Source organism: Ursus arctos, unplaced genomic scaffold, assembly GCF_023065955.2.
Source record: "Ursus arctos isolate Adak ecotype North America unplaced genomic scaffold, UrsArc2.0 scaffold_17, whole genome shotgun sequence".
Taxonomy (NCBI): Eukaryota; Metazoa; Chordata; class Mammalia; order Carnivora; family Ursidae; genus Ursus; species Ursus arctos.
The window spans coordinates 796973-809327 of record NW_026622841.1 but is presented as its reverse complement, the minus strand read 5'-3'; the positions used below and the strand labels follow the sequence as shown (position 1 = coordinate 809327).

At 46.2% G+C, this 12355-nt stretch overlaps 1 protein-coding gene across 8 annotated transcripts in view; it reads left to right on the top strand.

Moving 5' to 3' along the window:
• ATP9B (ATPase phospholipid transporting 9B (putative)) overlaps window positions 1-12355 on the top strand; it is a 250435-nt gene that overhangs the window by 194157 nt on the left and 43923 nt on the right. For all 8 annotated transcript variants that reach the window (XM_057313321.1, XM_026496508.4, XM_057313320.1 and 5 more), the window contains 2 exons: window positions 3759-3871; window positions 6891-7139. In XM_057313321.1, coding sequence (XP_057169304.1) covers window positions 3759-3871; window positions 6891-7139 — 362 coding nt within the window. The remainder of the gene's footprint in view (window positions 1-3758; window positions 3872-6890; window positions 7140-12355) is intronic.

The following is a 12355-nucleotide window of genomic DNA, read 5'->3' as shown; positions in this document are numbered from 1 at the left end:
CACGCAGGCCAGGTGGGGGGAGGGGAGCCCCAGGCTGTGGACAACAGCCATCCTGGAGGAAGAGTGGGTGGAGCTGCGTGCTGTGAGGTCCGGGAAGGAACGGTGACACCTTAGACCCTAGAACGTCTGCAAGTCCAGAGAATCCTAACAGGTGGCCTCAGCACAACACACACACAGACCAGTGGAACAGAATCAAGAGCCCAGAAAAACCCCACGGGTAGATGAGCAGCTAATGTAGGACAAAGGGGGTGAGAGTAGACAGTCTCTTCGGTACATGGTGCTGGGAGAACTGGACAGCTGCATGCAAAAGAGTGAAACTGGACCTTTGTCTTACACCACACAAGATGAACACACAACTAAAGACCAGAAATCGTAGAAGTTGTAGAGGAGAACACATTGGCCTTAGCAACATTTATTTGGATCGGTCTCCCCAGGGAAGGGCAGCAGAAGCTAAAATAAACAAATGGGCTTCCATCAAATGGGATTTCATCAAACTAAAAAGCCTCTGCACAGCAAAGGAAGCCCATCAACCAAATGGAAAAGCAACCTGTTGAATGGCAGAAGGTATTTTCAAATCATCTATCCCATAAGGCGTTAATATCCAGAAACATATGACGAACTTAAATAACTTAGTATCAAAAAATTAAAATGCCCCAATTTAAAAATAGGCAGAGGGTCTGAAAGTTGTTCCAGAGAAGACCTGTAGATCACCAATAGACACCTGAAAAGATGCTCAACATCACTAATCATGAGAGAAATGCAAATCAGAGCTGGTCACAATGGCTAAAATCAACACGGGCAACAGCTGTTGGCGAGGATGTGGAAAAGGGGATCCCTTGTGCACTGTTCGTGGGGGTGCACACTGGTGCAGCCACTGTGGACGACAGCATGGCGGTTCCTCGAAGAGTTAAAAGTGGAATCACCGTGTGATCCAGCAGTTGCACTTCTGGGTGTTTATACAAAGAAAAGGCTAATTCACAAGGATACACACCACCGCTATGTTTACAGCAGCATTATTTACAGTAGCCAAGATCTGGAGACAGCCCAAGCGCCCAACCATAGGTGAATGGGTACAGAAGAGGTGATAGACACACACGTTACTCAGCCATAAAAATGAAATCTTGCCGTTTTGACAAGGAGGGACCTGGAGGGTGTGATGCTCAGTGTGGTGAGTCAGAGAAGGTTGAAATTGTGGGATCGAAATAACCAGACACAAGAGAGACGGATGCAGAGACTCAGAACAGATGGGTGGTTGCCAGAGGGGAGGGGCGGGAAGGGTGAGACAGGAAGGGGCTGAAGAGCTGCAAACCTCCAGGTATAAAATAAATGAGTCACGGGGATGAAAAGTACAGCATGGGGAGTGTGGCTGGTAAGACTGTAGTAACGCTGTGCGGTGACAGATGGCGACTGCACTTACCACGGGGAGCGTTTTGTAACGTATAAAAACAGCAAATCACTACCATGTACACTTGAAACAGGTAATGTATGTCAGTTACACTTCAGTTTTCAAAAAAAAGAAATACGGAAGTGATCCATCCAGTTACAGCAACAACACTGTGAAATGGTGGGTCTTCGTACTGAGTGAACTGGGCGCACCCCCAGTGCTGTCCCCGCGGGTCTCGCGGGTGTGAGCTAGTGAGCAGAGCAGAGGATGGGGCCCCTTTACTTGGGGTCTTTAGTTACTTGCATTCAGTGTGTTACAAACCTAAAGAAATCGTAGTTTATTCTTGTAGGACCTGTGCAGGTGTAGTATTTTTATTTTTGCCATACGTATAAAATAATAAAAAGGTTGAAAGAAGGATTATTTATTGTAGTCGTATTTATAAACTGTCTCATTACCATGGCCCACCGTAAATTAGAAGCCTCACTTTCAGTGTGTGTCAGAGGAAAAAGTGTCTACGGGAAGTTCTTTAATTATGTCAATCTGGTAAGTAAAGTATTTTTTATTAAAATAATACATTAAATAATTTTTGAAGGAACTGCTCATTTGGGCACACGTAACAAAGGTGAGCTTGGTGCTTACTCTAATAGGAATTGTACAGTTTTATTAGCTTTTGATGATAGATAAGAGAACTATTGTTTTCATCTCAAATCTTTGATGTAAATAATTTCTAGAACTTTGGAGGTTGAATTGTTTTTAATTACATTCTTTAATATAACCTATTTTAATTAATTCTCCTTTATTTAATGAGGATGACATAACCAGAAAACCCTTCTAAAATGTACTTCTCACATAATTTTGATTTCAGGAAACTTAGGTGCCATTTAATCAAGGTATTAAAAGGGCTAAATAAAATTTTGCAAAAAACAAAATTTATAAAACTGATAAGCATCCCTGAGAAGAGCTGCTCTTTGAAATTTATGAGACCCTAATGTACGTATTATGCCCATTCTTGTAAGAAGGTTAATCAAAACAGTCTCTGAAACAGTGTTACGAAATAAAGACTTTCCTGTATGTTAAGGGAGCCTTCATGTCCTAGCGGAAGCTCTGAGTCAGGTGCACTATTTTGTTTTGAACACTGACGTGTATGGAGTCATGGACAGATGTGAAAACACTTTGTATTATGTCTTCCATGTCACGTGTGCCAAAGGAAACAAAAATTAGTTAATATTCTATGGGTGTCTTGTAGCCGTGTGGAAAGCCCAGCTTCTAACTGATTGGGGATATGATTGTTCATATCCGCATCTGTAATTACATCAGTCAGGGGGTGGTCCTCCTGTGAGCTGTGGAGTAAGTGCAGAAGGACCCCGGGGAGACTGCACGGTAGCACGTTTCATTACCACACCTGACGTACATACTCACGGGTGTTCACACTTCCCCGGGCTGCTTCGCTTCTAGAAAGCCCGGTAAGCAAAAATGATATGTGTGTATTGTATGTGTATTTTTATATTAAGTGATACACATACACAGTGTTTGGGGTTTCAGAGTCATGAAGATGTGTAACATTGTGAACTTACGTGTCCCTTTTAAGGAAAATTCACCATTTTTGAAGTAATGTTAATCTCTCACTGCCTTTCGTGATGTTACTTCGCTGTATTTGGCAGACCCAAGACATCTAAAATTGACCTGTGCGTGCTCCTCTCTCAACTGCCTTCCTTACGTGCCAGGCGTGTATCACTTCCTGGTGCTCAAGAACACATGAGTGCCTGGCCCACGTGGACGGGCTGTCCCCAGGAGTGAGCCTTGGCCATCTGGGGGGACGTGAGCACCTCCAGGCAGCTCCCCAGTCAGGAGCCCAGCTAAAGAGGAAGTGCCTTCCTGCTCACTGACCTTTCTGCCGCTCCACGTGATGCAGATGGGTGCTAAGGGTTAAATGCATCGGTTTCTGTTTAATGAAAAATACTTAATTTTTCAAAATTGGGTTTTTAAACAACTGGTAGGCACGCTAATTTGGGACTAGTTGATGTCTCTCTCAGGCAGTGTTCTAGAGTATAATTACAAAGAAAGTGACTCTGTTTTCCAGTTTCATGCCTGTCGCAGAACAGGCAGAAGTTATATTTGTACCAAACAGCGCATCTAAACTGAAAGGCAGAGTCCACACTGTCTTCAGGTCGCTAGAGCCCTTCACGTTATGGCACGCTCTTCCGGAGGGATCTGGGAGGTACACATGTCCTCAGCGGGGAAGGACCTTCCTAGCTGCTGGAATTACAGAGCAGAGCGTTCTCATTGCCGAGGGGCACCCCGGCCCATGGATGTCGTGTCCGGGATGGGGTGACCTGGTCCTGTTGATGAGCTTCCTCTGTGGTCTTTGTCGCAGGAACCCTCACCCAGAACGAGATGGTGTTTAAGCGGCTGCACCTGGGGACCGTGTCTTACGGAGCAGACACTATGGATGAGATCCAGACCCACCTCAGGAATCCATACTCACAGGTGAGCTCATCCGCGTCTTCACGGGAGCTGCCTGCGGAAGTGCCTGGCTCCGTCAAGCCAACCTGAACCTGTTGTATCCACTAATCTGAAAATCGGCAAATGTCTTTGTATTAAAACACGCAGTTCTAACTTATAAATCAAGAAGCAGTTTTGAACCAATTTTAAATAAGCATTTCTGTATTGTAAAATAATAGAAGGTATAATGAGCTTAAACCATTTACTCATATTAAATAATTTTCTTAGTGAAATATTCGAAAGAATTACTCCGTACAGGTAAATTTTTAAAGCTGTTAAGTAGAATACTGCATCACAGGTGTTTCTTACCAATGCCTCTGTGTTTCTTCACAATAAGACTTTCTTACATTTTTTTGCGTTTCCAATAAGCAGAAGTAGACACGGTATCCTGAGCGCTAGTGTCCCTGTCTTTCTTCCTCAGCTGTCCGTGCACGGCAGACCCGATTCCCTCTGTAACCCTTCTCCTTCACCATATCCTTGTGAAGTGAGACTCAAGTGTCACGTTATTTCATCTGCAAGTATGTTGTCTGTGTCCACATTAGATAAGGACTCCTTGGGCGGGGCGGGGGGGGGGGCAGGTGTATGTCCTAAATCTGGTTTTTTTCCTGGAGCCTCAGGAGCTCTCTGAGGCTGCAGGAACAGGAAATACACAGCCTAGAAGCCACAGTGTTCGCCAGAGACTTGGTAGGCCGTGCGCTCTGCAAGGCTGTCTGTGGCCCGGGAAGGTCCTGACATGTGGGGCTGGCAGACACAGGCGCTCTGCGGGGCTCATTTTAGCCTGTTCGCAGGGGTGTTCATCTGCGGGGTTCATTTTAGGCCTGTTCCCAGGGGCGTTCGTCTGCGGGGTTCATTTTAGGCTGTTCCCAGGGGCGTTCGTCTGCGGGGCTCATTTTAGGCTGTTCCCAGGGGCGTTCGTCCGCGGGGCTCATTTTAGGCTGTTCTCAGGGGCATTCGCGTTGCGCTCATTTGGATCTGCTGACTCTGGGTAACCGGCCCTCTCAGCCTCAGGGCGTCCACGTGCTCACCCGCGAGGCTGTGGTTTGAATCAAGAGCCAGCCGTCATGTCCCTAGGCTGCTTTTCTGCCTCTCTGCCGGTCTTGTGGGTTTGATCACCCCCATCCTAACGGGCCAGCGTCTGTCAGGTGCAAACGTGCAAATCCCTGCCCCCCAGGGAACAGGAGGCTCGCGTGCACACAGACCACTGCTGCCTCGAAGCTCTCAAGGGCCACCTGGCGGTGGTGCCCACAGAGGCTGTAGACCGCGTGTATTGACCGTCATACTTCTGACTTGACTGTCACAGTCGGGGCCGAGCCACACACGCCCTGAGCAGTTCCTGCTCCGACCCAGTTCTCGTGTCCTGTCCGCCTTGCGCTCCGTCTGTGCAGACCCTCTCTTCCTTCACGTTTGTCAGAATGGCGCATACTTTACTGTTCAAGACGCTGTTACATGAAAAGTAATGTGTATGTTTATCGTACGTAATGATCACTTACACAAGCACACATATTGCACACGTACACTTAAAACCAAGCCTTTTCTTAAGTTGGACGTCTCTCAGCTCACTACGGAGTACTTGGTGACCTAGAACATTTATTAACAAGGAAAATATAAAAAGGAGAAGGAATAAGACTTCCCTTCTGGTAATCTTGGTCTAGGTCGAAACAGTACCAGGTAAAACCTGTTTTTAAAAAAATAAATTTACATTATCCATGAATATGATTTTAATAGCTTCAAATAAGCTATTTTAGTAGAAAAATTAAAACCAGAAAGGATGAGTCACTGTATAAAAACAGCAAATATTTAATACTTATTTCCATGGAGGAGGTATTCTAAAAATCTTTTTTTCTAAGCTATCTGTTGGTTGGCTAGATAGTATTTTTTTGTAAAATTGATTTTATTCCTTAGATTCTGTCTTTTTATTAAGATGATAATAGTCCACCAGGTCCACTGTAATGTAACACAGATCTTTCATAATCTGATTATATTTCCCCACCGGAAGCATTTGGTGATGGAGGGCATAATCTTTAATGGCATTTGTGTGAAATTAAATTATACAGCCATCAATAAACATACCGAAGTCGTGAGGGGAGTCAGCCCTGTTGTGTGCTGGCGTAAGGCAGTCGCGCGAGCAGCACGCAGATGGGGAGTCGAGCGCTGGGGGAGCGGCAGTGCCAGCTGCTGAGCTGCACAGGCAAACCCTTCATTAGACAGCACTGTAATTTGACGGGCAGAGCATTCACGGTTCGGTGGCTCAGCACGCCCCGTCCAAAAGCGAGAGCCTCGCTTTCTCGGGAAGGCTGTCACGAGTGGCTGTGAAGGTAACCGAGGAGTGTCTGTGGTCCTGCGGGCGAGGGTGTCCCGCTCCACCTCCCCCAGGAACGGGCGTAACAGCCAGCCGACCGCTTCACTGGCGGAGGTGAGCGCCTTCGAACGCGGCCCAGCGGGCTGAGAGCCAGACAGACACGGGACGGGGGTCCCGTCCAGAGCACGTGATGTTGAGATAGGATGGGATCAGGTCTCCTCAGAATGCAGTGGTTATTGTTATGCACAAAACTAGACTCTAATTCAGAGGCTGTATTAAAGGAAGATTCAGAAGTATTTTTTCCCTGCTTTTAAAAAGCTTTCTTTAGGGACCGCACTTTTTAATGAAACACAAAAGCAATTAGGAGTACACGGCTCTAGTTTGCTATTCAACTCACCCCATCTTTACAAGAACAGACGTGATTTATTAAGGACTTAGCAAGCCAGTGCCATGGATCAGATGCATGTAGTGAAGGAAAACTCCCCAATTCTAAGTATGACAACAGATAGTTTGGTAGAGGTGACAACCAGGAGATGTCAGTACGCTGAGAGCGCGAGCCGCGGAAACGTCACGTACACGAGCAGCTGTTATGTGAGAGCTCCTTGTCTACCCCTAGCTAATGCGCTCATAAAAATCATACACGCTGATGATTCCAGTGTCAACTGCCTTGTCTCTCTAATTCTGTGACGTTCCGTATTTTATCAGATGCAGTCTCAAGCTAGTGGAAACACTCCCGGTTCGACGCCACCAAGAAAAGCCCAATCTTCAGCTCCCAAAGTGAGAAAAAGTGTTAGCATTCGAGTCCACGAAGCTGTGAAGGCCATTGCACTGTGCCACAACGTGACCCCCGTGTACGAGCCTCGAGCCGGCGTGACCGGGGAGGCCGAGTACGCGGAGGCGGACCAGGACTTCAGCGATGGGAACCGCACCTACCAGGCTGCCAGCCCTGACGAGGTCAGTTGGGCCTCTGAGAGGATCTCAGATACAAAAGTGCGTCAGAGGCATGAGAATTCGTTGTTCTGGGGGTGAGTGCGAGGGGAGCTTTATTATTGTTTCTAACGGTGCCGTATTAGCTCCAGGCAGGAAGGCCACGTGGCTCTTTCGGATCCATGCATTTGGTCCCGGTGTGTCCACATGCCCCAGACAGTGTAAGAGTTAGATACTGGAAAACACGTGAGAAAAATCGGAGTTTTACTGATTTCATAAACTGATTTGTGACCAAGTCAGATCTTAGTAAAGCTGCTGGAGCTGGGAATGTTCCTCCCTCATCCGCCCATCGTCTTACCTCCACATGAATTGTCAGGCTTACATGTTAAATTTCCAGGTTTGTTTGTTTTCTTTTCTTTCTTTCTTTTTTTTTTTTTTTTGCCAGAATTTAGCCACAGCATATTAATTTCAAAAGAGAATTGGGATATAAGTCATTTCAAAAATCTACAGAAGACAGAAACAGTAAAATTTTAAATGTGGCAAATTAGTCATTTCTAACCTTACACCATTTTTTTACTTTTATTTTTATTTTTTTGTTTTTTAAGATTTTGTTTATTTGTCAGAGAGAGAGCACAAGCAGGAAGAGCTGCAGAGGCAGAGGGAGAAGCAGGCTCCCCACTGAGCAAGGAGCTCAATGTGGGGCTCGATCCTACGACTCCAGGATCATGACCTGAGCCAAAGGCAGATGCTTAACTGACTGAGCCACCAGGCACCCCCATTTTTAAATTTTTATTTATTTATTTATTTTTAAAGATTTTATTTATTTATTTGACAGAGAGAGAGACAGCCAGCGAGAGAGGGAGCACAAGCAGGGGGAGTGGGAGAGGAAGAAGCAGGCTCATAGCGGAGGAGCCTGATGTGGGGCTCAATCCCACAACGCCAGGATCACGCCCTGAGCCGAAGGCAGACGCTTAATGACTGCGCCACTCAGGTGCCCCCATATTTTGATTTTTAGATTGATAAAAGCCATTGTTAAATTAGTTTGCCCAATTCCTGTTCAGCCAGTGTATTTTCAATACAGTTTTCTGTATTGCACTCTCTCGTACTCAAGTTCTTGAGATGATTCTGTAATGAAACCGACGACCATGGAAGCAGTATAAGCAAAGAAGCTTCTTTAAATACTCTATGAAATTGGATCATATAATAACCCCCCCAAAAGTATACTCAATCACAATTTTAGAAAACAATCTGATTTGATGTTTTAAAGAGAGGAGCCTGGTGATTCTTGCTAACAAGAGTATTTCAGAAGAGCAAGGTCCTTCCTCTCTAAGGACATCACGGCAAGGAGCCTGGGTGCTGCTTTCCCCGAGGATGCCCACGTCGGGGAGGCCGGAGGGCTGGGGCCTTACTCTGCCGCTCGGAAGCACAGCGTAAAGCCAGGAGGGCTGTGGTGCCGGGTGCTGCTGTAACGTGCACTGCGGAGTCCGGAGCACCGGCAAGAGCATCCCTATGGTGCTGAATAAAACTAATGCAGAGGTCAAAAGGTCAATCTGTGAGTTTCCAGTGTTAGGAAGGGTGTCCTATGAGTAATAGCTGGAGCCAGCTTGGGATCCGGGGCAGAGAGGACCGTGTAGATGGGTGTTACGGGCTCGTGTCCTGCTTCCCTGCAGCCGGGAGCAGCCCATCCTGCCGGGCCTCTTTGTTCCTTGAAAGCTGCTCACGACCATCCTGACATGTTTCGTTCCCGAGGAGCCCACAGTCCATCTGCTGTCTCCTGGGAGCCACAGGGGACACACCAGCACCCTCCATCCTCTGTGCACGGCAAGGGAACTGACAGTTTTGTTTTCTTCAGTCTTTTTCGTGTGTCTGCCTTTTCCTGTACTCGTGCTCGATTCCAGAAGTGCTGATTGTTGGGCCTGGTGCTGGGCCGGTGCTTCTCCGTTCTGGAGATGCGCTAGGTGCACCCACAGCTGAGAACCACGGAGTCTCGTGAGCCTTCCCTGGGTGTCCGCAGGCTGTGCGGCCAGCACATCACAGAGCACGTGGGGCACGGCTGGTGGAGTGCGGGGGTGTGCAGTGGAGACAGACGTGGGACCCGGTTACCTTGTTCTGACCGCGTAATGAGGAACAGTAGCAAGACACCCAGAGTGCGCCAGCAGACTCAAGGCGTTTTACTGAGCTTTATGCACAGCTGTATTATTTGAAAACCAAGTTATTTTTGGAGGTAGTTACATAGGCACTGCCTTGTTTGTTTAGTCAGGAAATTACCACACAATAACCAAAACAAGCTACTTTAGAAATTAGGACATGTCATTACTCATGTAAGAGCTTAGAGGTGGTGAAAAACAGACAAAAAGATGAAAGTTCAGTTCTTTTTCTTTAAACATGGAAAGCTGAGACCAGTTTTGCTGGCTCCCGGCCTTCCCTCAGTGCTGGCTCACACGAGGCCCAGGCTGCAGGGAGGTACTGGGATTACCCTTCCGTGGGCAGGAAGGAGGGAGCTGCCCGTGGTAGTTATGTAGAAACCAGTTTCCTGGGAATATCAGGCCTTATGTTCAAGCAGGACCCAGAGCCCTGGAGTTCATAGCCAGGCCGCATCTCGTAGTGAAAGGTCTTTCCCCTTTCTGGTGCCTGATGACCTTGTCATGGCGAACTCCCATCGTTGGGCACTCACGGCGTCATCCGTCTCGTCTCAGGAACAGTGGCCGCGGTGGTGTCGGTGGTGGAGGAGCTGCACAGTGTAGCTGGCTCATCACGGGGAGGACACTGGGCGCGTGGGGAGGCCCAGCTCCACCGTCTCTCTGGCTCTCCTCGGTGTGCTTGGTCCGGAGTCCGCTGGTCGGGGGACGGGGCTGTATTCGCACCACCGGTGCACTGTGTACATTGTGTTAACCAGGAAACATGGAGACATCTGTTGTGGCCAAACTCTGTGTGGCTCCTGGAACCGCGTGTGTAACATCTCTTTTTATTTCGTCATAGGAGATCTAGGAGGAACTGCTAAGAGGAAGAGATAAGATTTAGATGATGCATATAATGCCATCTTAGCCATTCCAGTGTATGCTTTGAAACATGTGGGCCTCTGGTCACGGCTCTTAAAGGAAATGGACCACATTCCTTTTCATATAAAGAAAGGGTTGGACACATTGTTTCCTGTATTAGATAACATTCTAGAAATTCTCAAAAATTGCATATGATTATGTATTGAAAAAGAACTATTTCCCAGTCCTAAGCATGGGAAACTGAGACCATAGATGTCTCTCAAGAAAAATTTTATTGGAAGTTGTAAAAATACTATATTTTTACCTTATTACCTGACAAAAGTAAATACAAATTTTATTGAAAATACATGGGATTTTTCATCTTTAGGTTTTTTTATATAACTCATAACACTTATTAACACTTTTTAAATCTTAAATTAGGTATTCACAATAGAGAGGCATCTCATCGATTCCAAGATTACTGGAATCAAATGGACACTGCTAATCTTATAATTAAATTTTTTCCTTGTTTAAAATTTCTTTCTACTTTGGAGATTGGACAATGATTAAAAGTAGCAGCCCATTTAAGTAACCTTTAAAAAAATCCCTAACATATATTTTAAATCTGAAAATGAAGAAAACAGAGTTCGTCATAATTTCTAAAGAGCTCTATTGATGCAATGTTTGCAAATCCCTAAGGCCCAAGGAAAATAATCTAAATGGTTCATTATTTAGCTTATTGAACTTCGCTGCAGTTAGGTTGACAGATGATGGCAGTGCTTCCCAATCACCAAAGCACCGTTTTAAAAGCATTTTTTATTGAATAAAGTGCTTGGAATATTGCACCCTGGAGCTTTATTCAGGGAAATGGCTCAATTGATGTTTTCTGTTTGACCTCAGCTTTGACCTATCACAACATGTATGGTTAATAAGCAACATTATCATTTCAGAGACGTCACTGGTTTTGTACATTCTGCATCAGCACTGCTCTTATAATCCCTACGTGTTTATGGCTCTTGTGTCCTCTCTGTCTTTAGAAAGAATGTAATTGAAGTAGAATGTTCTTGTTTCTGCGTCCCTGATACCACAGTTGGAATTCTTCACGTGAGTGGCCTTCATTTTCATTTTCCTGAGAACAGAAAGGATCTCTTACCTTACCTACAGATGTGCACAAATGAATGTTTTATACAAATAATGAAATTCTGGGGGAGTTAATATTAAATCCTTAAAGGCTCTGTGAGGTATAGTCATTAAATACTTGCCGGGACGCGTCATCGTGGAACGTCGGTGACACTTTAAGGTGTAGCAAGCGGTGGTAATGTTCGAGTGTCAGTAACTCATCTTGTATTCACCACGTGGAGCCTGCTGATGCCCTGTCCCTGTTTCTTATGATAAGTGATCAATATTTCATTTTCTCTAAGAGAGTAGAAAGTTTCACTTGCCTGTCGCTTTATCTCTACAGCCTCAGCATAGCAAACTGCAGCTCAGTAAACATTAGATGTTCCCTGGAAATTCCTGGACAGAATTAAGACCCATCCCCCTTCAGTTGTTGTGTGTCCCGTGCCGGACCCCGAATGTCGTGAGCCGTCAGAGCAGATACGTGCTCCATGGGCAGAGCCTTGGTGCTCGCGGTCGCCAGCTAAGTGATCAGGGCACATGGTGACACGAGCCCTGAAGGCCTCTGGCCTCTTTGGGCCCAAAAAGACAATTGACCATGATCTTTAATGACTGCTTCCTTCTGAAAACTATTTCCTGGCAATATTCTTCTCCGCACTGTGGCCACATCCTCTCATGTAGGAACATATCATTTTCAGGTGTAGATATCAGCTCCTCACTTGGACATTTATTTGCAAGAATCAGCTAAAATTTATGCCAAACCACAAGCGGATTGTTTGAATATGGAAGAATATTATGTCCTTAATGGCCTTGCTTTTGAATTTACCAAAGCGTGCTCTCAGGCTTGCGGTGTGCTCCAGTTGTACACTCCCTGTGTTGTGCGCGTCCGGTGACGTGGGGCCAACGGTGGTGCTGCAGTAGCACGTGTGGGGGCAGGTCCCTGCCCGCGACGGAAGCCTCCTCCCAGGAGCCGCGGACAATGCGCGCACACAGCCGACCGTGATGGCTAATGGGCAGTTTTTCCAGCTGATCAGATTGTGCTTCATGTTCATAATTCTGGTAAGTTACGGCGGTGACAGTAAGACCACACTCGAAAATGCAGACAAGTCCGTGATCAGGTCATGATCTATAAGATGCACGGTAAGAAAT